The 26833-nt window shown below is 40.4% G+C and overlaps 1 protein-coding gene across 1 annotated transcript in view; it reads right to left on the reverse strand.

Annotated features, from left to right (window-relative positions):
• The window catches only part of MTPAP (mitochondrial poly(A) polymerase), a 72429-nt gene that overhangs the window by 15814 nt on the left and 29782 nt on the right, over nucleotides 1-26833 (reverse strand). The window contains exons 7-8 of the mRNA XM_053713894.1: nucleotides 9463-9555; nucleotides 8822-8895 (exon numbers count right to left, since the gene is read on the reverse strand). Of these exons, the coding sequence (XP_053569869.1) occupies nucleotides 8822-8895; nucleotides 9463-9555 (167 nt within the window). The remainder of the gene's footprint in view (nucleotides 1-8821; nucleotides 8896-9462; nucleotides 9556-26833) is intronic.

The following is a 26833-nucleotide window of genomic DNA, read 5'->3' on the forward strand; positions in this document are numbered from 1 at the left end:
ATAGTGGTACGCTTTGCTAAAATAGAAACTGCTCCCTCCACCTTAGGGACCATCTGCCATAAGTCCCGTGTAGTGGCGTCTATGGGAAACATTTTTCTAAATATAGGAGGGGGGGGGAAAACGGCACACCGGGTCTATCCCACTCCTTACTAATAATTTCTGTAAACCTTTTAGGTATTGGAAAAACATCAGTACACACCGGCACTGCATAGTATTTATCCAGTCTACACAATTTCTCTGGCACTGCAATTGTGTCACAGTCATTCAGAGCAGCTAACACCTCCCCAAGCAATACACGGAGGTTCTCAAGCTTAAATTTAAAATTAGAAATCTCTGAATCAGGTTTCCCCGAGTCAGAGATGTCACCCACAGACTGAAGCTCTCCATCCTCAGGTTCTGCATATTGTGACGCAGTATCAGACATGGCTCTTACAGCATCTACGCGCTCTGTATCTCGTCTTACCCCAGAGCTATCGCGCTTGCCTCTTAATTCAGGCAATCTGGCTAATAACGCTGACAGGGTATTATCCATGATCGCAGCCATGTCCTGCAAAGTAATCGCTATGGGCGTCCCTGATGTACTTGGCGCCATATTAGCGTGCGTCCCTTGAGCGGGAGGCAAAGGGTCCGACACGTGGGGAGAGTTAGTCGGCATAACTTTCCCCTCGACAGAACCCTCTGGTGACAATTCTTTTATAGATAAAGACTGATCTTTACTGTTTAAGGTGAAATCAATACATTTAGTACACATTCTCCTATGGGGCTCCACCATGGCTTTTAAACATAATGAACAAGTAGTTTCCTCTGTGTCAGACATGTTTGTACAGACTAGCAAGCTTGGAAAACACTTTAAAACAAGTTAACAAGCAATATAAAAAAACGTTACTGTGCCTTTAAGAAAAACAAATTTTGTCAAAATTTGAAATAACAGTGAAAAAAGGCAGTTACACTAACAAAATGTTTACAGTGTATGTAACAAGTTAGCAGAGCATTGAACCCACTTGCAAATGGATGATTAACCCCTTAATACCAAAAACGGAATAATAAATGAAAAAAACGTTTTTAAAACTAGTCACAACTGCCACAGGTCTACTGTGGTTGTTACCCTCCTCAAACACGACTTTTGAAGCCTTTTGAGCCCTTCAGAGATGTCCTGTATCATGCAGAGGGAAGCTGAGTGTCTCTGTCTGTAATTTTAGCAGTGCAGAAAAACGCTAAAATAGGCCCCTCCCACTCATATTACAACAGTGGAAAGCCTCAGGAAACTGTTTCTAGGCAAAAATCAAGCCAGCCATGTGGAAAAAAACTAGGCCCCAATAAGTTTTATCACCAAGCATATATAAAAACGATTAAACATGCCAGCAAACGTTTTATATTGCACTTTTATAAGAGTATGTATCTCTGGTAATAAGCCTGATACCAGTCGCTATTAAATCACTGTATTTAGGCTTAACTTACATTAATCCGGTATCAGCAGCATTTTTCTAGCAAATTCCATCCCTAGAAATATGTTAACTGCACATACCTTATTGCAGGATAACCTGCACGCCATTCCCCCTCTGAAGTTACCTCACTCCTCAGAATATGTGAGAACGGCAGTGGATCTTAGTTACTTCTGCTAAGATCATAGAAACCGCAGGCAGATTCTTCTTCTAATGCTGCCTGAGATAAAATAGTACACTCCGGTACCATTTAAAAATAATAAACTTTTGATTGAAGTTGAAAAACTAACTATAATACACCACTCTCCTCTTACTACCTCCATCTTTGTTGAGAGTTGCAAGAGAATGACTGGATATGGCAGTGAGGGGAGGAGCTATATAGCAGCTCTGCTGTGGGTGATCCTCTTGCAACTTCCTGTTGGGAAGGAGAATATCCCACAAGTAATGGATGATCCGTGGACTGGATACACATAACAAGAGAAACAAATAAAAAAGCATGCAATAAAAGGATGTCTCTTTAGTGGCTTAGAAACAGGCAGAAAGTTACTGGTTTAAATGTTTTAAAGTATATGTTGGTTGTGCAAAGCTGGGGAATAACAATAACAATTCTGGTGTACACTGTCCCTTTAAGTGAATAGAGTAGATAAGCAGGGAGTCAGATTTGCTCAGTACTGGCAGTCATTTAAGTTTCAATTTTTTTCCGACTTTTATCTCCCTGAGGGCATGGGCTACACTGTGAACTTCTAAGTGCTAATTGCAAGAAAACAAGTAAGTTGTTTGCTAGTTTTCACACAATATGTTTCTTTATAGCTTTACTTTGATTTAATGTATCTGTTTACCAAAGTAGCACTGTTTAATATCCCTTTAAATGGATTGGATATAGCATGACCGTTTAAAGGGACACAACTCAAAATTAAACTTTCATGATTCAGATAGAGCACTTAACAAAATGTGCACAGTCTTTTTATAGTTACACTTTTTGAGTCAGCAGCTCCTACTGAGCATGTTCAAGAATTCATAGAATATACGTATATGCATTTGTGATTGGCTGATCGCTGTCACATGATACAGTAGTGGAAATAGACATAACAGAAATTTGTCCGAAAAAAAATCTACTACTCATTTGAAGTTCAAACTAAGTGATATTGCATTGTCTCATTATCACACATTTGTTGATTATGCAAATCTACTCTATTTACTGGTCATGTAAACAATATATATATATATATATATATATATATCCATACACACACATGCATATACACATGGCGTGTCCAGGCAGCGGCCATGATAGGCCACAATTTTAGGAGCTCCTGAAGTGCTATTGTTAATCCGCCTATTATCAATAGATAGGTACTGCATCCACTCTTATTAAGCTCTGACATTGCTGCAGATGTGTCTGAGGTCTATAAGGATATATTATTTGCTATAACAACGCCTCTGGGGTCCTGGACTGGACCACTGATGTCCTTGGTAGCGGCCTACACACATGGAGCTCAATACCCCCCCGGCCTGGCTTGCCAGTGTAACTCAGCAGGGTTCTCACTGCTGCAAGTAGTTGCTACTCATCCAAGATTCACATTAATCATTGTGGTAGAAAACAATGGCTACAATTATTTATATGGAGGAACGGCATGATCTGCTCAAGGACCAAAGGGCATTTGCAGCTGAACTACGTGCAACGCTATATTCCTCTTCAGATGAGGTTCCTACTACAAATTCTCAAAATAATTATCCTCCTGTGATAAGTGTGACGGATGTGCCTTTACAGATTTACCGGTTGCAACAACAAAATGGCAAGGATGGAAACGACCTAGAGTTACAGGAGCTCAGAGATTAGGTATCCTTTCAAACCCCAGAGCGCCCACATGTAGCCAAGACCGCCCAAGTCACTGCTAATGGGCAAAGCGTTTATGAAGGGATTGTATTATTCTGTATTCAAGAGGATATAAAGCCTATTCAGCAAGAACTTTGTCTAAACTCCACTTTATTTGTCCAGGGGCTGATTTACAGACTGCTGGACATTGCGGTACACCTCTAGACAGATTACTCCTTTAAGATCCCCCTGCAGTTATTTGGAACAAGGTCTGCTCCCACCCTTAGCAAAATTTTCAAGTTTTGCATCCCTAATAGACTATACTAAAACTGGTATCAGTTAAAGAGACGTTGCATTACTGGAGACCTTTTCATCTAGGTCAAAGCTTTCCAAACTTTTCATGCTGGTGACACACTTTTTAGACCTACATCATTTCACGACACAGTAATTTAGTTGTACTAGCAAAAAGGAGGTTAAACTAACTTGTTTTAAGAGATACGGACACATACATAAATTATATAATAACAAAATGTATTTACAAGTAACAGTATGTATGTGCAAGAATTAAAAAAAAGTTTAATAACACCAATAGCTACTTACTATTTTAATGGGATGTATGAGGTTGATGGGATGAACACAATTTCTGAATATTTGGTGGAATATTAGATAAAGAAACTCACATTTCATCATCAAGCATTTTTAAGCTTCCTCTTCCTATCCATATATCAAGAGCAGGAGCAGCAATGCACTACTGGCAGCTAGCTGCAAAAACACCCCACTGACTTCAGCTCAGCGTTTAAGCTGCTGCCCTCAGAGCTCGGTGAGTCCGATTGACTACTGCCCACACTGCAATCACACTGCTGTCCCACTCACTGACTACACATGCAGTCACAAGCCGATTGAGGAGACTACACGTGCAGTCAGGAGCCAATGTGCCGCCAATGGGAATAGTTTCAGTTCCCACTGCGCCAATAGGTTAAGATGATCTTTGTCCCCCTAGGTATCAATCACGTGTCAACCATGTGATATGCGTAGCAGGCAGGCGGAAAGTCAAAAACCAAAAATAAAAATGTAAAAAAAATTTGTGCTGAAGCAGGGACACACCTACACACTGCTGCCGACACACTAGTGTGTCCCGACACACAGTTTGGAAAGCACTGATCTAGGTTATAATACATGGCATCATTATCAAAAACACACATCTACACACTCTTCATGTAGGATGGCCATTTGGAATGAGCATTAGAACCTCTTTTCACTACTGTATGCTACTGCAGAGTTTAATTTTAATGTGCAAAAGCTCTAATCTATTGCATGCTGCAACTTGAAAGATTCACCCTCACTGGAATTTTTTCCAATATCTACTCCTAATATTTAATGCTCTAGTTGTGGTTATTGTCACTCCACTACAGCTAATGCTATATATAAAGTTTTTCAATAATTTCATCATTATGCAGGTAATATTTACTCTATATTTTACTTCAACCATGGAGACCAAAAGTGACTCCCATATATGTCCTCCACTATTTACAATTTCTTATATTGCCAATTAGGTCCAAGAATGGCCTCTCACATCATAGTAGTATATTTAGTACTTATATTTAAAGGTATATATATATATATATATATATATATATATATATATATATACAGGGAGTGCAGAATTATTAGGCAAGTCATTAGATTTTCTTCTTTTATACCCTTTCTTGCCAGCCACGCTGTGGAGTACTTGGACGCGTGTGATGGAGCATTGTCCTGCATGAAAATCATGTTTTTCTTGAAGGATGCAGACTTCTTCCTGTACCACTGCTTGAAGAAGATGTCTTCCAGAAACTAGTAGTAGGACTGGGAGTTGAGCTTGACTCCATCCTCAACCTGAAAAGGCCCCACAAGCTCATCTTTGATGATACCAGCCCAAACCAGTACTCCACCTCCACCTTGCTGGCGTCTGAGTCGGACTGGAGCTCTCTGCCCTTTACCAATCCAGCCACGGGCCCATCCATCTGGCCCATCAAGACTCACTCTCATTTCATCAGTCCATAAAACCTTAGAAAAATCAGTCTTGAGATATTTCTTGGCCCAGTCTTGACGTTTCAGCTTGTGTGTCTTGTTCAGTGGTGGTCGTCTTTCAGCCTTTCTTACCTTGGTCATGTCTCTGAGTATTGCACACCTTGTGCTTTTGGGCACTCCAGTGATGTTGCAGTTCTGAAATATGGCCAAACTGGTGGCAAGTGGCATCTTGGCAGCTGCACGCTTGACCTTTCTCAGTTCATGGGCAGTTATTTTGCGCCTTGGTTTTTCCACACGCTTCTTGCGACCCTGTTGACTATTTTGAATGAAACGCTTGATTGTTCGATGATCACGCTTCAGAAGCTTTGCAATTTTAAGAGTGCTGCATCCCTCTGCAAGATATCTCACTATTTTTGACTTTTCTAAGCCTGTCAAGTCCTTCTTTTGACCCATTTTGCCAAAGGAAAGGAAGTTGCCTAATAATTATGCACACCTGATATAGGGTGTTGATGTCATTAGACCACACCCCTTCTCATTACAGAGATGCACATCACCTAATATGCTTAACCCCTTAACGACCGAGGACGTGCAGGGTACGTCCTCAAAAAAAAGGCAGTTAATGCCTGAGAACGTACCCTGCACATCCTCGGTGTGGAAAGCAGCTGGAAGCGATCCTACTCGCTTCCAGCTGCTTTCCGGTTATTGCAGTGATGCCTCGATATGGAGGCATCCTGCAATAACCTTTGGTAGCCATCCGGTGCAGAGAGAGCCACTCTGTGGCCCTCTCTGCACCGGAGATCGGTGGCTCCCTGCGTTGGTGGGTGGGAGCCGGACCGGGAGGCGGGTGGCGGCCATCGATGGCCCTGGTTATGTGCAGGGGGGGCAGGATCGTGGGCGGGGATGAGCGGGGGCGCGCACGGACGCGCGCGCGTGCACGGGAGGGCGGGGGCGGGCGCGTGCACGGGGAGGGAGCGGGTGGGAACCGCTACACTACAGAAAATGTATTAATAAAAAATGTATAAATGTCTAAATATTTAAAAAAAAAAAAAAGATCAGCAAGGTGGTGGGGGTTTGTCTGTGTGGGGGGGGAAGCTACACTACAGAAAAAAGCCAAACAAAAATAAAAAAAGCACTTTTTTTTGCAAACTGGGTACTGGCAGACAGCTGCCAGTACCCAAGATGGCCCCCAATGAGGCAGAGGGGAGGGTTAGAGAGCGGTTTTGGGGGGGGGGATCAGGGAGGTTGGGGGCTAAGGGGGGGATCCTACACCCTAGCATATGTAAATATGCTAAAAAAAAAATTTTTTTTTTTTTTTAAAAAACCCTTTTATTTTAGTACTGGCAGACTTTCTGCCAGTACTTAAGATGGCGGGGACAATTGTGGGGTGGGGGAGGGAAGGGAGCTGTTTGGGAGGGATCAGGGGGTGGGATGTGTCAGGTGGGAGGCTGATCTCTACACTAAAGCTAAAATTAACCCTGCAAGCTCCCTACAAACTCCCTAATTAACCCCTTCACTGCTAGCCATAATACACGTGTGAGGCGCAGCAGGATTTAGCGGCCTTCTAATTACCAGAAAGCAACGCCAAAGTCATATATGTCTGCTATTTCTGAATAAAGGGGATCCCAGACAAGTATTTACAACCATTTGTGCCATAATTGCACAAGCTGTTTGTAAATTATTTCAGTGAGAAACCTAAAATTGTGAAAATTTTAACTTTTTTTTCAATTTGATCGCATTTGGCGGTGAAATGGTGGCATGAAATATACCAAAATGTGCCTAGATCAATACTTGGGGTTGTCTACTATACTACACTAAAGCTAAAATTAACCCTACAAGCTCCCTAAAAGCTCCCTAATTAACCCCTTAACTGCTGGGCATAATACACTTGTGGTGCGCAGTGGCATTTAGCGGCCTTCTAATTACCAAAAAGCAACGCCAAAGCCATATATGTCTGCTATTTCTGAACAAAGGGGATCCCAGAGAAGAATTTACAACCATTTATGCCATAATTGCACAAGTTGTTTGTAAATAATTTCAGTGAGAAACCAAAAGTTTGTGAAAAAATTTGTGAAAAAGTGAACGATTTTTTGTATTTGATCGCATTTGGCGGTGAAATGGTGGTATGAAATATACCAAAATTGTCCTAGATCAATACTTTGGGATGTCTACTAAAAAAAAATATATACATGTCAAGGGATATTCAGGGATTCCTGAAAGATATTAGTGTTCTAATGTAACTAGCGCTAATTTTGGAAAAAAGTGATTTGGAAATAGCAAAGTGCTACTTGTATTTATGGCCCTATAACTTGCAAAAAAAGCAAAGAACATGTAAACATTGGGTATTTCTAAACTCAGGACAAAATTTTGAAACTATTTAGCATGGCTGTTTTTTGGTGGTTGTAGATATGTAACAGATTTTGGGGGTCAAAGTTAGAAAAAGTGTGTTTTTTTCAATTTTTCCTCATATTTTATATTTTTTTTTATAGTAAATTATAAGATATGATGAAAATAATGGTATCTTTAGAAAGTCCATTTAGTGGCGAGAAAAACGGTATATAATATGTGTGGGTACAGTAAATGAGTAAGAAGAAAATTACAGCTAAACACAAACACCGCAAAAATGTAAAAATAGCCTTGGTCCCAAACGGACAGAAAATGGAAAAGTGCTGTGGTCATTAAGGGGTTAATTGGTAGTAGGCTTTCGAGCCTATACAGCTTGAAGTAAGACAACATGCATAAAGAGGATGATGTGGTCAAAATACTAATTTGCCTAATAATTCTGCACTCCCTGTATATGTATATACACATACACACATATATATATATATATATACACACACACATACACACACACACACACACAGACTTGGTTTCCACACTATTAGTGTTACTAGAGCAGTTTTAATTCCCTAACCATTTATCTTATTGCACGAAACCTCTAGCTATTGTTAACCTTAAAATTCAGGCATATTGTGATCTTAAGTTTTCGAACTACTGTACTTAAAGGGACATTAAACCCCAAATTTTCCTTTCATGATTCAGATAGAGAATACGATTTTAATCAACATTTCAAATTACTTCTATTATCTAATTTGTTTTATTCTTTAGATATCCGTTGTTAAAGAAATAGCAATGCACATGGGTGAGCCAATCACACAAGGCATCTATGTGCAGCTACTGAGTCTATCTAGATATGCTTTTCAGCAAAGGCTATCAAGAGAATGAAGCAAATTAGATAATAGAAGTAAATTAGAAAGTTGTTTAAAATGTAATTTTATTTCTAAATAATAAAATAAAAAATTAGGATTTCATGTCCCTTTAATGCAAGTATCTTCTGATAAGTACTCATAATTCACCTAGATGTCTTACTTGTATAAATGTCAGACATTTTGTATCTTTGTATTATATTTGTAATATGCCTTAATAAAAAACAAAGATATATAAAATGCAAAAAATAAAAATAAATACATAAAAATAGTAATGAAAAGGGTAAGTTGTGCTACTCACTCCAGGTATAGCATTTCCATGTTATATGAATGAGAAACACATTTACCTTTCTAATATCTATACAGTTTTTACTAAAATCGAAGTTTCCATAAAATTCCAGGAATTCACTCAGCAGCACATCTAAGATTAAAAAAAAAGAAGAAAAAAATAATGAACATATTTCACTCATCACATATTTATTTTAAACCATATAAAAGAACTGGTGAAACCACTAAGCACCCCCTGCTAGAAACCAGCTAATGACTTTCCCATCACACAAATGAAATAATGATTTTAGAAGAAGACTAAGGGCCCAATGATCTAAAGCTCTCCGCTCAGGCGAGATGACCTAAGTAGCCTCACCAGTATGGCAAGGTCCCTCTAAGAAATTTAGAAACACAAATTTTACATTCAGAGAGGTTTACCGCACTATGCAGAATTATGTATGTGAAAGAGAGTCTCCTATATTACATTAGAATGTCTAAAAAAAAATCCCAAAGATTTTGTGTGATTTCTCTCCATGGCGGCGAGTTTTTTTTATCATCGGGCCCCAAGCAAAAAAAAAAAAAAATTCCTCTCCTTCATTAGCTTAAAAATGTCAGATTACAGCCTATTTATACTTATTAAATATTTTTTAAAACTGTTTCTCCTGTATATCCACTAGGATTTTAATATAATGTTAACAACAATTACATTTTAACTACTTACCTAGAGTTTCTGAATTTTTAGATGGTTTAATTTTATTCAAATTACTAACAAATGTACAGTCATTGCCATCAATTATGTGTTTATCTTCTTTGCCTGGTGAAGAGGGGAAAAGAAAGAAAATAAATACGTAGCTACAAGTTACAATTGAAGCTTATATAGCATACACAAAACACCAGATACAAGAAATCTAAAAAATGTGATATCCCAAATGACATTGTCATAACAAAATTATATAGTGAACTCAAACATTTTAAACAACTGTCTAATTTACTTCTATTATTTAATTTGCTTCCTTCTCTTGTGATCATTTGCTGAAAGGTTTATCTAGGCAAGTTCATGAGCAGCAGAGAACCTAGGTTCTAGCTGTTGATTGGTGGCTGCATATATATATATATATATATATATATATATATATATATATTGAATGTGATTGGCTCACCCATGTGTTCAGTTAGAAACTAGTAGTGCATTGCTGCTCCTTCAACAAATGATACCAAGAGAATGAAACAGATTAGATAATAGAAGAAAATTAGAAAGTTGTTTAAAATTGTAATCGCTATCTGAATCATGAAAGAAAAATTTTGGGTTTCATGTCCCTTTATGTATATTTCAATTTCATACTATAAATATAAACAAAGTAGATAAATTCACCCACAAATAAACAAGTGCTTTCCATGGTCTGAACCAAAAAATAGCTTAGATGCCGTTTTCAAATAAAGAAAGCAAGAGAACGAAGAAAAATTGATAATAGGAGTAAACTAGAAAGTTGCTTAAATTTGCTGCTCTATCTGAATCACGAAAGAAAAAATTTGGGTTCAGTGTCCCTTTAAATAAATGTTTAAAAATAACCTTTAATTCCCAAATTCTTTATAAAATTAGATGTTATAAGAAGCATTCGTGTTTATTAGCCGAAAAAATGCACTAGGCTCCCCCTAGTGCCAATAAATACAGTCAATATTTCTGAAAATCTAATTGGTTATTCAAGATAAGTAGAACAAAAGAAAAATGTAAATCCAAACTATATACCTTTTTATTATGGATATAAACATTGTATTGATCCAGGATATTTTGAAATCCTCAAAACAAACTTTTAAATAAATATATGTCCACATTGAAACACCATCTTAAATTACTTTTTTTCTGGGGGTTTTTTTTTTTTAAAGGTCAATCTAGGAATTCTCTATAACATAAAATGTACTATATCTCCATTTCAAATTTCATGAAGATTTGTATAGTAGTTTTTGCTGCAGCCGTGTCTAAAAATTATCCTCTAATCCCCATCTTTCTCTCCATTCAAAAAACAAAATTTATGTTTATCTGATAAATGTATTTATTTCCGGATATGGCGAGTCTACAACATCATCAATTACTGTTGGGTATATCACTCCTGACCAGCAGGAGGAGGCAAAGAGCACCACAGTCAAACTGTTATCACTTTCCTTCCCACAACCCCCAGTCATTCGACCGAAGGTTAATGGAGAAAAAAGGAGTAACACAAAGGTGTAAAGGGTGCCTGAGGTAAAGGTCGGGGTCATGGACTCATCATATCAGGAAATAAATAAAATTTATCAGGTAAGCATAAATTTTGTTTTGTTTCCTAAGATATGGTGAGTCCACAACGTCATCAATTACTGTTTGGAATCAATACCCAAGCTAGAGGACACAGATGACTAGTGAGGGACAAGACAAGTAGACCTAAACAGAAGGCACCACCGCTTGAAGAAATTCCTCCAAAAGAAACCCCTACTGAGGCAAAAATCGCAGATAAAAAGTTTGGAAAAAATATGTAAAAAAGATCAAGTTGCAGCCTTACAAAACTGATCCACAGAAGCTTCATCTTTGAAGGGCCAAGAAAAAAAAAAGAGAGACAGCCCTTGAGGAATGAGCCATAACTCAGCCCAGCAGTCTGAAAAGTAAACAAATTAAACTTCTCAAACAGAGAAAAAAGAAGTGGCAAGAGCTGTCTGATCTAAACATTTTACAGAGAAAACAAACAAAAACAGGGCAGCAAACTGGTGAAAACCCTAGACGCCAGGGGGGAAAATTATTAAATAACGCACAACATCCAAGTCATGCACACACATTCCTTATGAGAATAAGGATGAGGACACAGAGAGGGAACAACAAATGCCCAAACAATATTTCAATTTGAAACCACTTAGGATGAAGAACCGTCTTATCTGAATAAGATAAGCGAATCACACTGCAAAGTCGAGAGTACCTAAACTTTTCGAGCAGAAGCTATAGCAAAAAAAGGAAAGGATTCCAAGATAAACATTTAAAATCTATGGAATGCTATTGTTCAAACTGAGCCTACTGCAAAACCTTAAAAACAAGATAACAACTCCAAGAGGAGCCACAGAGTTAAACACAGGCCTGATACTAACCAGAGCCTGACAAAAAATGTACACATCTGGCACATCCACCAGACACTTGTGTAAAAAAGATAACTCAAAAATCTGACCCTCCAGAAAACTGACTGAAAGAACGACCTCCAGACCTACCCGGAGAAAGGACAAAACCCCAAGGAATCCTAACCCTTATTCAAAGTAGTCCTGAGATTCACACCAACAATGGAATTTACGCCATACCTTATGGTAGAAGTTACCAGTAACAGGCTAGCGAGTCTGATTCATGGTCTCAATAACAACAGATTCAGAAAAAACAGGCTTAGACAGAACTAAACACTTAATCTCCAAGCAGAAACTGCAGAGAAACGAAAGTTGGATGAAGGAATGGACCCTGAATTATAAGGTCCTTCCTTAGGAACAACCACCAAGGTGGAAGAGATACAACTCCGCTAGGTCTGTATAGCAGATCCTGCTAGACTATGCAGGAACTATTAAAAATACCAATGCTTTCTCCCATTTGATACAAACAACGACTCGTGGAACGAGAGCAACTGAGGAACAGGGATGTCAGACTGAAATCCCAAGGAACCGCCAGGGTATTTAACTTAACAGCCTACTGAACTCTTGACCTATAAACGTAACTTGGAAGCTTGGCAAACTGCCATCTCCAACTCCAGCACCCCCCATTTGAGGGATAACCTGGAGAACACCTCCGGGAGAAGTGCCCACTCCACGGGATGAAAAATCTGACTGCTCAAGAAGTCTGCTCCCGGTATCCACTCCTGAAATGTGAATAGTGGATAGACAACAATTGTGAGCGTCCGCCCACCGAACAATCCACGCCTATGTTGGCTAAGGAACTCCAGGTTCCTCCCAAGTGATTGATGTAAACCACCGAGATGAATTGTCCAACTAGAACCTGAAAAAACAGATAAGACAACTGAGGCCAAGCCATCAGAGCATTATAGATCGTTCTTGACTCCAAGATGGTAATGGGGAGAGCAGACTCCTCCCAAGTCCATAGTCACCAACCCAACAGGCTGGCATCCGCTGTCACTAATACTCAGGAAAGGTCTCCGGAAGCATGTGCCCCGAGACAGATGCTCCTGAGAAAACCACCACAGGAAAGAATCTCATGTCGACAGATCTACATCTATACTCCAAGAACCACATGATCCCCGTTTCACTATCCAAGCATGCCAAAAAGCAGACTCTTAGATGGAATCGAGCAAAGGGATGATGTCCAATAAAGCAACCTTTAGACCAATTACCTACAAACATTGAGCCACTGAAGGGCCAAACAGTAGAGAGAGGCCAGAGGAAAGAATCCTCGATTTTCTGACCTCTGTCAAAAATATTTTCAGAAATAGGGAACCTAAAATGGTCCCTAAGAAAAACTACCCCTGTAGATGGAACAAGGGAACTCATTTTCAAATTCACTTCCCATCCGCGGAAATGAAGAAAAAGATCTCTGTATGAGAGAGTTTGCTTGTTGAAAATATGGCGCCTGAACCATTACGTTCCAGGAATCGCATCACAGCAATTCCCGAAACTTGATCACTGCTAAGATAGCCCCCTCTGGGAGCCGTGGCAAGGCCAAAGGGAAGATCCACACACTGAAAGGGTTTGACAGAAAGGCAAAACTAAGGAAATTAAAAATACACGTCCTCCAGGTCTATGATCACCATGAACTGACCCTCTTGGACCAAGGGAAGAATGGAACCACTAGTTTTTATTTTGAAGGAGAAAACCTGTTTGAGACACTTCAGGTCTACCATAGGACAAAAAAAATCCCTCTTTTTCAGGTACCAGGAACAGGAATGAATAGAATCCTAGACCCTGTTCCCTTGCAGGAAGTGGAACTATAACTCACAGGGAAAATAGGTCCCAAACGCACTTCAAAATTGCCTCAATGTTATCTGACCTGCAGATAAAATTGAGAGGTGTAACCTGCCTCAGGGAGGAAAGGTATGAAATTCTATGAAGAAACCCTGAGATACTATGTCCGTAGTCTATTTGGGACATCTTGTATCCATGTTTCTTTGTTTTTTAAGACAGACAGAGAGATTCTGCCCCCTTTGGAAGCGTCAGAAGCTTGGACTCAGAGGAAAAATCCACTGACCAAGAATATAGCCACAACACCCCGCGGCTAGCACAGCGAAACCAGATATCTTGGCTCCTGGTTTTAAAACTTGCATGGTAGCATCAGAATAAAATAATTGGCTAGTTTAAGAGCCTTAATTCAGTTCTGGATTTCCTCCAAATAAGTCCCTACCAAATTGGAATCAGACAAGGGGTTGCACCAATAAGATGTCACACTTGACACAGTGGCAATACAAACTTCCATGTAAGCCTCCATCTTAGTCCATTGATCCTGAAAAGAACAGCTATTCTCTCGAGGAATCGTAGTTCTCTTAGCCAGAGTAGAAATGCCCTACTACTTTAGGTACCGTGCGCCATGATATGTAATCGAGACAGCGACAGGAAACCTCTTTTCATGGAAAGGAGACGGGGAAAAAGGAATTCCTGACTTCTCCCATTCCTGTGAAAAATCTCCTAGCACGGTCTGGAACAGGAAAAACTTCCACAGAGGAATCCTAGTATTTATAAAGTTTACTAGATTCTGTAGTGTTGACGACAGACGTATCTGAGTCGCTCCAAATTAGCCAAAACCTCTTTAATCATAAACAAAGGTGTTCAAGCTTACATCTGAAGGATACTACTTTAGTATCAGATTAAGGAATTACATTGTCCGAATCTGAGATTTTACCCTCAGAGCTACCGACGCTTCCTCCTCATCAGGCTTATGAGGAATGTCAACCTGTATAGCAGTAGGCGGAATCTTAATTTAAAATTTCTTCTTTGGTTTTCCCTGTAAGAAAGGAAAAGCAGATAAAGCTCCTGATATAGAGAATACCTGAGCTGCAAAACCTGCAGGCAAATACACTCCTCCAAGAGATTGAGAGGAACCGCAGGGCTCAGCATGTGAAGTCATAAATGCTTGGGACATTAAAGGAGAAAGCTGAGGCATTGCCTGACCAGCATCATCCTAAGAGACATGAGGCTCAAAAAATTAAAAAGGAATCTTCCTTAAATGTAAAAGTTCTCATTTAAATCAAGGCAGAGCAGACATATGTCCATAGGCGTAGAGCTCTAGCTCCGTGGACAAAAACAGACATAAGCACAAAAAATTAAACATTTTTTTTTAAAACTTGTGCTATCACTTTAAATGATATAAGATCGTCTTAGCAAAGACAGAAATTCATAGGTAAACCTTCTATAATATTTATATCAAATATAAATAATAATAATAATTATTCATTATTATCCTTTAATTAGACACTGTCACTTTAAAAAAACGTAAGTCCATAATCGTTGAACATACACTTGGACTACAGCCCCTCAGCTCAAATAATCTCACTCGTTCACAGAAGCCAACATCGCCACTCCGTTCTCCAACAGATGATACGGAGGCAATGTCACATGACCGGACTCAGCCTCAGGCTGAAAATGGCGCTGCTCCAATCTTAATACTAAGACAAAGGCGGAGTCACAGGCCAGCCGGTGCGCAAACAGGAGACAGAGCACTTAGCCGATTTCCATCTGATTCAAAACCAATGGTTTCCTAATGCCATAAACACAAAACCACAGACAGTCATACCGCTCCGACTAGGAGTGGAAAAGAAGCAAGGGAGAAATAAAAATCGCCTGAGGGGTGACAGGGTTTATAGCAAAGCGCACGCATCCAGAGCCGACAGAATCTTCTAAGATACTGTGGCTAGAAATTGTCCCTTAATTAATCTCTGCAGTTTGTAAAGTGCACAGACAAAAAGACAAAAAGGCACTAACCCGAATCTAGCCGTCCGGCAGGAGGACAGCCTACCCGGCGTGAGAGGACGCCACTCCTCACAGAGACCTGTAGAAAAAAGAAATAACAGACTAAACCTACTCTGGCTTTCTGTACTAGGGCAGCAACATGTTGGGAAAGCGCAGTGAGGCCCACCCCACAAGTTCCTAACTGCTATAAAGCCTCCACTGCCCTACTGAAGAGACTAACCTGGAGTATGGCTAGACTCCATTCTTGAAAAGGGGGAAAGAACAAAGTAAACCTACTCTGGCTTTCTAAAATGGTTAAAATCTTGCTTGAAGCGAAAGAAATCCAATTTTCTTCAGACATCAAAACTTCACCTCCTCCATGCACCAATGCAAAGAGAATGACTGGGGGTTGTGGGAAGGGAAGTTTGACTGTGGTGCTCTTTGCCTCCTCCTGCTGCCCAGGAGTGATATTACCAACAGTAATTGATGACGTTGTGGACTCACCATATCTTAGGAAAGAAATTAGTTTTCACATATTAATAACTTTTAAAATATTAAACCAAGTTACTTAAATCTTTGAAAGGCTCAGCCTCATATATACCAGAATGGAAAAACATAACTATAGTTTACCAGTCAGGTGGAAAAAGTTACTAGCCCAGGTTTCAGCCTAATTTCTCACGTATCTGCTGTAGTTTCTTACTAGTCTGGGAAAGCCAGGGAATGTTCCAACCCTCTGTATATATTTTATGTATTGATTTTCACCACACATTTGCTTATTCTTAAACAATGTGCAACATGAGCATTGAATCTCTTTATAAATATAAGACATTTTAGTCTGAGTTCTGTTTTATTACTACCAAAATTAAAATTAAAGAGACATCCTGCCTTAAAGGGACACTCAAGTCAAATTAAACTTTCATGATTTAGATAGAGCATGCAATTTTAAACAACTTTCCAGTTTACTTCAATTAACAAAATGTGCACAGTCTTTTTATATTTACACGTTTTGAGTCACCAGCTCCTAATGAGCATGTGCAAGAATTCACAGAATAAATTGTGTATGCATTTGTGATTGGCTGATGGATGTCACATGGTACAGGGGGAGTGGAAATAGACATAACTTAAAATTGTCAGGAAAAAATCTACTACTAATTAGAAGTTCAGACTAAGTGCTATTGCTTTGTCTCGTTATCATCCATTTGTTAATTATGCAAATCTACTGTTTACTGGTCCTTTAAGAGGGAATTGAGCCTTTTTATTAAATTTCAACTTCAATGAGCTATGTCCCGTGTGTTATTTGGACACTAATCAATTATTTTTGCAGTTTTCCACTTAATAATTACATCACATAGAGAAGCAGACTTTTGGCTCATAAAGAGAAGCATTTGGTATATTTTAACAAACAAGCTCTTAATACAAATAGCTTTCAAAAGAGATCTGTGTGTGCTTAAACCATGCACACACGCAAACGTAATTATTTAATAAGCTCTTTTAACTCTTAGACATTTCACTATAGACATTTCACTATATAATAATAGATTCAAAATCAATCTACTTTGTATATATGTCTCCTATAAGTAGAAATCTACATTTAGGAGATATATATATATACACACACACACATACACAAAAGTAGATTGATTTTTAATCTATTAAAATGGCATTTTGAAGCTTTATATATCTGGACCTACTGGTTGCTTTTCAGCAAATGCACTACCCAATAGGATCTCTCTCCATAACAGATATTATGAAGGTTAGTACATTGGTTTTCACAGCAGTTCGGCATAGAAATAAAAATATAGCCATAATGTAAAATGTTAATCATTAGATATGTGCATTCAGAGGTTTCGGATACCTCAGAATGTGGAAGAAGTCGGCCGCTCATGCCATTTGGCTATTTTTGGAGCCAAATTTATTTTTGTGAAACTGCAACACACTAAGATCTGGATTTGCACGATGGTGTAACCCGCTTTGTTGAATATGCGATGCGGACATGTGTCTGAGGGTGCTCCGGAGTGGATCGATCTCATGATTCTGATGGTGTCCTCTGTTGTGAGGGGGCTCCAAATGGTTCGTTTCGTGGGGATAGGCGGTGGTGTATTTGGGTGAGGTATCGTGGGAGTTGGTGGGTCTGCGGTGGTGGGCGAGTTCTGGGGCGCAAAGCTGTCAGATGTCGACGATCTTGCGGTGGAAGTACGTTGCGAGGTTATTGCAGAGGTCCTGGGAGGGTGGGATGTCGTTGGTATCGCTGTTGGGATTGGAGAATTCCTTGACGACTGTGAATAGCTCCTTGCTGTTGTGGGCGTTGATTCTGTCTTGGATGGCTGTCTTCTTGGTGGTTTTAATGAGGTGGTGGTGGGTAGTGATGGCTTCTTTGTAGGCTGTTTTATTTGCAAGGGTCTTGCTGGATCTCCAGGTCCTTTCCAATCGCCTGCAGTGGCGTTTGGAGTCCTTGAGGGCCAGGGTGAACCAACTGTCCTTGTTGGTGGGTTGGCGGTTGGACGGTTTCTTGAGGGGGGGCGAGGGTGTTGGCACAGTCTGTGAGCCAGTGGTAGAGGTTGCGGGCGGAGGAGTTGGCGTCTGTGGAGATAGCTGGGGGGGAACTTGTTCAGGGTGGAGTACAGTTGGTCTTCAGTGATCTTGTTCCAGTTTCTGCAGGGTGGGTAGTGCTGCCGGAAGTGTGTGATGGGTTTGTTGAAGGAAAAGTGTATGTAGTGGTGGTCGGTCCAATGGAGTTCGGTGATGTGGTTGACTGAGATGTGGATGCCTGCATAGAAGATAGGGCCGAGGGTGTGTCTGGCTAAGTGGGTTGGGGAGTTGACGAGTTGCTTCAGTCTGATGGTTCCAAGGTTTTCCAAGAGGCTGGTGGTGTTGTGGTCGTTGGGGTTGTCTAGGTGGAAGTTGAGGTCACCGAGGAGGATATAGACTGTGGAAGACGAGGGCGTGGGGTGCGATGAGGTTGGTGATGGAGTCACAGAAGGCAGGATGAGGTCCGGGAGGTCTGTAGATGAGGGTGCCGTGGAGGGTGTTGGGACTGACCTGGATCTTGAAGTGTAGGTGTTCCAAGCCTCCTCCCGGTTGGTTGCTGCGGTCCTTGTGGGAGATCTTGTATCCGTCAGGGATGGCGATGTCAGGCGTTGATGTGGGGTTCAGCCAGTTTTCGGTGAGAAAGGCGACGTCTGGGGAGCTGGAGTTGAGCAGGTTCCAGATTTCTATGACGTGCTTGTGGGCGGAGCGGGTGTTGAGGAGGATGCAGTTAAGGTGGTTTCGGTTGTTTTTGCGTGAGGTGACTGGTGGGTTTGTGGTCTGGAGAGAGAAGGAGCAGTTGTGGCAGGTGAAGGGTCCTATGGTGTTCATCTGGGATGCGTGGTGGCAGGTGGATGATCTACCGGTGTTGAGATGGAGGAGGGTGCTGGCGTCGTAGCGGAGGGGGTTGTAGGAGCCAGGGTTCGTGGCACTGGGCGCGGTCCAGGTGCTGACGGGCAATGCAACCTCCATTAAATAGGTGCAGGGAGGTGGGAGGGTTGTGAGGCTGGGAGGCGGGGGGCAGGGCAGTGGTTGTTGAAAGAAAGTTAAGAAAGAGAGTTACCTGTGCTGTGCTGGGAGGCGGGGGCAGGGTAGTGGCTGTGGCATGGGAGAGACAAGCAAGAGGAGAGCAGGCAGGAAGAGCTTTTGTGATTTAGATGAAGCAAGCAGTTATAAACTCTTTTCTAATTTTCTTCCAATTTATTTATAGTATCAAATTTTCTTTGTTTTCTTGGAATCTTTTTTTTTTTTTTTTTTTAAAGAAGGGACGTATGTTTAGGAGCGTGCACGGGTCTCCCTATATGGAAGCAATTTTGAAGAATGTTATCCATATGCAACAGGAATAAAAGGCAGCACTATTTCCCTGCCATGTTCCAAACACCTGCCTAGTAGGTATCTCTTCAACAAAGAATAATATGGGAATTAAGCACATTTTTATAATATAAATAAATTGGATAAAAACATTTTTAATTTGTATGCTCTGTCTGAATTACAAAAGATTTTTTTATTGGGCTTCATATCCCTTTAATCTGAACTTACACAATGGCTAATTAATAGTTCACCCATAGTTTAACAGCCATATTACAGTATGCATAACACACCATGTATAGAAAAGCTTAAAAGGGACAGTGCAGATATTATTTATTTCCGGACATGGAGAGTCCAGTACGTCATTCCAATTACTAGTGGAATATTCAACTCCTGGACAGCAGGAGGAGGCAAAGAGCACCCCAGCAAAATCTGTTAAATGTAACTGCCTTACCCATAACCCCCAGTCATTCTCTTTGCCACTGTCAATGGAGGTTGTGCGAAGTTAGTATCTGAAGAAATTAATCCTTTTATGGGTACTTTTCCCTGCAAGCAAGGATTGGGGTCTAGCTGTGTCCATGTCAATCTCTTGAGTAAGAGTAGTGGTGATTTTAGCAGTTAAAAGGCGCTGAGGAAGTCTTTGCTTTACTTTTAACACTTTGCTACTCCTTTGCAGAAAGCCAGAGTTGGTTACTCGGTTCTTTCTTTTCTACAGGTCCCTGTTAGCGGTCAAGTGAGGCTTTCAGACCTGCATCTGCTGTACCTGCTCAACAGCAGAAGTTTCCCTGGAGGTTAAGTCCTTTCATTTATTTTTATTTAGCTGGATAAGAAATAGCATGGAAAGGACTAAGAGATTCAGGATCCTAGTGGGACCTGTGACTTTCCTAAAGGGTTTGTGTATATGTATATATCAAAATAACAAGAGTATTGCATTGAGCAATGATACTTTTTTATTGGACTAACTATACATTTATAAGTTGACAAGCTTTCGGAAGAGCTCCTTCCTTTATCAAGTCTAAAGCAATACTGACCAATCCAATGGAATTTACAGATTGTATCTTAAAACACAGAACAGCTAAGAAGAGAGTACAGGGAGAGGAGGAGGTGTCGTAAAAATCATGAGGGGGGCTTAGGTAACAGGCAGACAGTGTCCAGTGTAGGAGAACTGACAGGGGAAATATATAGCTTTACATAGAGCATATACTGACATAAAGTTATAAATCAACATTGAATCAATATCTATAAAGATGTGAAATTGTATATACAGGGGGAATACAAAAGTTAAAAAAAATACAAAAGTGTGGACATAGGCTTACCTGTGTACCTATGTATAAAGAATGTGGAATATACAATGTAATTGTTTCTCCAATATAGCATCCCATTTCACATGCAGTGCAATGTATCATGTATACCACATTTGCAGATATACATGTGGTATACATGATACATTGCACTGCATGTGAAATGGGATGCTATATTGGAGAAACAAACCAAAAACTGCACCATCGAATGAACTTACACAGACACTCAATCAAAAACCACTGTGAAACAAAATACTGCACCCCTGTTGGTCACCATTTCACCCAACCTGACCACTCCATCCAAAACCTCAAAATCAAAATTTTCAGAGGAAACTTCAAAAACACCATAGAAAGAAAAACCTTTGAAATGAAAATGATAATGCACTTCAACCTGTTTAATTCTGGACTAAATGTGGACTCTGGATTCTTAACACATTATCAAAAATTTATGTAATGTACTTTCATTTAGTCAATTACATTGTATATTCCACATTCTTTATACATAGGTACACAGGTAAGCCCTATGTCCACACTTTTTTTTCTTTTTTTAACTTTTGTATTCCCCCTGTATATACAATTTCACATCTTTATAGATATTGATTCAATGTTGATATATAACTTTATGTCAGTATATGCTCTATGTATAGCTATATATTTCCCCTGTCTGTTCTCCTACACTGGACACTGTCTGCCTGTTACCTAAGCCCCCTCAGGATTTTTACGACACCTCCTCCTCTCCCTGCACTCTCTTCTTAGCTATTCTGTGTTTTAAGATATAATCTGTAAATTCCATTGAATTGGTCAGTATTGCTTTAGACTTGATAAAGGAAGGAACTCTTCCGAAAGCTTGCCATCTTATAAATGTATAGTTAGTCCAAAAAAAAAGTATCATTGCTCAATGCAATACTCTTGTTATTTTGATATCTAAATCTCTGGACTAACACGGCTACTCCAAATCAATCAATCAATATATATATATATATATATACGCTGTTTCGGATTTATGTGCGGCTGAGCGGCTATCTGGTTTTTCTGCCAGGGTCAGGGATTTTGCCGCTCCATTACGGGGCTATTTTAAAGGGATACTGAACCCAAATTTGTTCTTTCATGATTCAGATAGAGCATGCAAATTTAAGCAACTTTCTAATTTACTTCTATTATCAATTTATCTTCGTTCTCTTTCTATCTTTATTTGAAAAAAGAAGGCATCTAAGCTAAGGAGCCAGCAAATGTTTGGTTCAGAACCATGGACAGCACTTGTTTATTGGTGCTGTCCAATCAGCAAGGACAACCCAGTTTGTTCACCAAAAATGGGCCGGCATCTAAACTTACATTCTTGCTTTTCAAATAAACATACCAAGAGAATGAAGAAAATTTGATAATAGGAGTAAATTAGAAAATTGCATGCTCTGTCTGAATCACGAAATAACATTTTTGGGTTCAGTGTCCCTTTAAGGACAAGCCCAGGACTTATGGTGTGTAGGGAATGGGTGTCATGACAACATTAATTTACCCTCTTTCTATCCCTGTGCGGTTTGTTGTTACGAACGCTAATGGGTTTCTTTTTGTAAGGACTCTTATTGTGGGTGTGTGTTCAGTACTGTTTATGGCACAGTTATTATCGAGCAAGCAACTCTAATCACATTTATTGTTGCGCAGTCAGGACTCAAAATGTTATGTCTGCCCTCTGCTTATAGTACTTATCACCCCTCACTAGGGGCACATCCCCAACCATGTATTTTGGACAATTTGTGTCTGCACATATTTGCAGCTTGCTTATAATCTTAGCCAAATGAGAAAATTCTGTCGGCTATGTAAATTGTAGCAGTGCGCTTAGTTTCTGAGATCCGTTTTCATGGATATTAATGCTATCTCTATGGGATCTCTTACGAAAAGAAGGGGATTAGAGCGGTTAATTTTGTGGCTCTATTTAACCTTTTTATTCTTTATGCGGTACCTCCGCTAAGAGATTTAACCACAGGCTCAGATAAGGTTTCTGTCTTTAGCGCCATTTTTAACGCCTCGATGTGTAAAGTTTGAGCACTTGAGTCTCCTCCTTAACGGAGTATTCAGTGCGTTATTTATATATATATATATATATATATATATATATATATATATATATATATATATATATATATCTGAGTGTATTATTTATATATATATATATCTGAGTGTATTATTTATATATATATCTGAGTGTATTATTTATATATATATATATATGAGTGTATTATTATATATATATATATATATATCTGAGTGTATTATTTATATATATATCTGAGTGTATTATTTATATATATATATATATATATCTGAGTGTATTATTTATATATATATATATATATATATATATATATATCTGAGTGTATTATTTATATATATATATATATATATCTGAGTGTATTATTTATATATATATATATCTGAGTGTATTTTAAAGTGGTCTAAGGCGCCAGACTCTAGGAATTTCCCACAATTGGGTATTTTAAAAATCTTTCTTCTAAGATGGAAGGCTGTTTTTATTTACCCCAATATTTTTATCTGTGTTCATTGTTTATGTTTGTGTTCACATAATTCCACAATGAGGAGACTAAGTTTACCGATCATATCAATCAGAAATATATAAATGCAAATTTCATTTTTTTTCCGGAAAATAATTCGTTTTTTCTAATATCGGCTGCCATCTGGTGGCAGTTAAGGAAACTCCATGCTCTACTTTATGACATGCATATTCTAGAGTCCTCATGATATATTCACATAGTTATTTATAGGAGTATGTAGACTACTTTAAGTTATTGTCATAGGGTTTGCTGCTCTATTAAGGCAGCATCTTTTTAAGACGCATAGGTTTCATAATAAAGTTGTACTTTTTATTCAGGGTACTATATATTATTTCTCTCTTATTGAGATTTGTCCTATCGTCTTGTTTCATAGGTTTTTATTGTACTTGCTATCAGGTGACAACTAAAGATCCTTGAGGTAATAGGAACTAAGTTACTTGGTTAAAATAAATATAACTATATGTTCTTAGTTTTCTTTTCAGGATGTATTCTCCTGATACATTCTGAGTTTTTTATTGCATTTGCCGCCATCGGGTGGCAACTATATGCTAATCATGCTCCTAAGGAAATAGGAGCTGAGTTATTTGTTTAAAATAAAGAACATTTCAAAATATATATGTACTTACTTTTCAGGATGTATCAACTGATAAATTCTATGTTTTTTATTTTATTGCCGCCATTGGGTAGCAGCTATTTGTTAATCTTATTCCTAATTAAATGGGAGCTGAATTACTTGTTTAAAATAAAGAACATTTATAAATATAGGTACTTACAATTTTCTTTTTATGATATATTCAATCCACATAGAAACAGCTGCCAGAACCTCGACTGCATCCTCCTGCGACTCACTGACCACCTTACACCCCACGCCCTCCCCTCAAACGACTACATCCTCCTCAGCGACCTTAACTTCCATCTAGACAACCCCAATGACCACAACACCACTAAGCTCCTGGAAAACCTAGGAACCATCGGACTAAAAGTAACTTGTTAACGCCCCAACCCACGTAGCCGGACACACCCTCGACCCAATCTTCTCCGCAGGCAACCACATCTCAGTCAACTACATAACCAAACTCCACTGGACCGACCACCACTGTATACACTTCTTCTTCAACAAACCCACCACGCACCTCCAGCACCACCACCCTCCCCGCAGAAACTGGAACAACATCACCCAAGACCAACTGCACTCCACACTGATCAAGTCCCCCCCCCCCCAGTGACCTCCACCGACGCCAACTCCTCCGCCCGCCACCTCCACAGCTGGGTCACAGACTGTGCCAACACCCTCACACCCCTCAAGAAACCGTCCAGCCGCCAGCCCACCAACAAGGCCAGATGGTTCACACCCACCCTCCAGAACTCCAAACGCCACTGCAGACGATTGGAGAGAACATGGAGATCCAGCAAGTCCTCCTCAGACAAAACAGCTTATAAAGAAGCCACCACCACCTCATAAAAAACCACCAAGAAAACTGCCATCCTAGACAGAATCCATGCCAACGCCCACAACAGCAAGGAGCTGTTCACAGTCATCAAGAAATTTTCCAAACCCAACAGCGATACCAACGACATCCCACCCTCTCAGGACCTTTGCGACAACCTCGCTACATACTTCCACCGCAAGATCATCAACATCTATGACAGCCTCGAGCTCCAGAACTCTCCCTTCACCACCAATCCACCTACCCCCCACTGACTACCTGGATCCCCCTCACCACGGATGACACCCTCAGAATCATGAAATCAATCCACTCCGGAGGACCCTCAGTCCCATGCCCGCAGGACATTCAACAAAGCGGGCATCACCTTTGCCCGCGAACTCCGCCACACCATCAACTGCTCCATCATAACTGGCTCTTTCCCAGAAGACTGGAAGAACGCGAAACTCAAACCCCTGCTGAAGAAACCCACGGCAGACCCCAACGACCCAAAAAAACTACCGCCCCATCTCTCTACTCCCCTTTCCTGCCAAAGTAAGAAAGCCATCAACGCACAACTTATTGACTACATTGAGACCAACCACATCTTGGACCTCTCCCAATCCGGTTTCAGGAGCAATCACAGCACCAAGACCGCCCTCTTCGCCGCCACAGACGACAACCGAGCCCTGCTCGACCAAGGAGGGACCGCCGCCCTCATCCTCCTAGACCTCTCAGCTGCATTTGACACTGTAGCTCACAGCACCCTCCTCACCCGCCTACACGATGGCGGCCACCGCAACAAGGCCCTGGAATGGATCACCAACTTTCTCACCGGCAGAACCCAGAAAGTCAGTCTCTCTCCCTTCTACTTCAAACCCACTACAATCAGCTGCAGGGTACCCCAAGGCTCTTCACTCAGCCCCACCCTCTTCAAAATCTACATGGCCCCTCTTGCCGTCATCGTCCGACAACACAACCTCAACATCGTCTCCTACGCCGACGACACTCAGTTAATAATCTCACTCACCCAAGACCCCGCCACCGCCAAGAAAAACGTAAACAAAGGACTGACAGCAATTTGCCTCCTGGATGAATGAAAACCATCTTAAACAACAAAGAAAACACCGAAATCCTCCTCCTCGGACCCACTAAATCCGCATTGGATGACTCCTGGTGGGCCTCAACCCTCGGACACCCTCCAACCCCAACAAACCATGCACAAAATCTAGGAATCATCCTTGACTCATCACTCTCCATGGACCGCCAAATCAATGCCATCTCCTCGACTTGTTTCCACATACTCCACCTTCTGCGAAAAATCTTCAAGTGGATCCCTACCGAAACAAGAAAATCTGTCACCCACGCCCTTATCAGTAGTCAACTGGACTACAGAAATGCACCTTACGCCGGGTCCATCATTAAGCTCCAAAAACGACTCCAGTGCTTCCAGAACGCCAGGCTCATCCTCGACATACCACGTCAATGCCACATCACTGAACACCTAAGGAACCTGCACTGGCTCCCCGTCAACAAGAGGATCATCTTCAAGCTCCTAACCCACACATTCAAGGCCCTTCACAACATCGGTCCTGAATACATTAACCACCGTGTCAATTTCTACTCCCCCTCCAGACGACTCCGGTCTGCCAACCAAGCCCTTGCAGTCATCCCCTGCATCAGGAAAACTACAGCAGGTGGCAGATCCTTCTCCTAAATGGCAGCTAAGACTAGGAACACTCTCCCGCTACACCTCAGACAATCCACCTCCCTTACAAACTTCAGGAAGGAGCTCAAGACCTGGCCTCCCCTCTTTCCACTTCCCTCAGTGCCTTGAGACCCTCACGGGCGATTAGTATGCGTTTTACAAGTACCCAATAGATAGATAGATAAATACTATGTTTTTATTGTATTGCCGTCATTGGGTGGCAGCTAATTGCTAATCATGCTCCTAAGGAAATAGGAGCTGAGATAGTGGTTTACAATACGGAACATCTATAAATATATGTACTTTCAGTATTCTCCTGATAAATACTATGTTGTTATTGTACTCCTGACATTGGTGGGCAGCTAAATGC

Source organism: Bombina bombina, chromosome 5 (genome assembly GCF_027579735.1).
Source record: "Bombina bombina isolate aBomBom1 chromosome 5, aBomBom1.pri, whole genome shotgun sequence".
Classification (NCBI taxonomy): domain Eukaryota; kingdom Metazoa; phylum Chordata; class Amphibia; order Anura; family Bombinatoridae; genus Bombina; species Bombina bombina.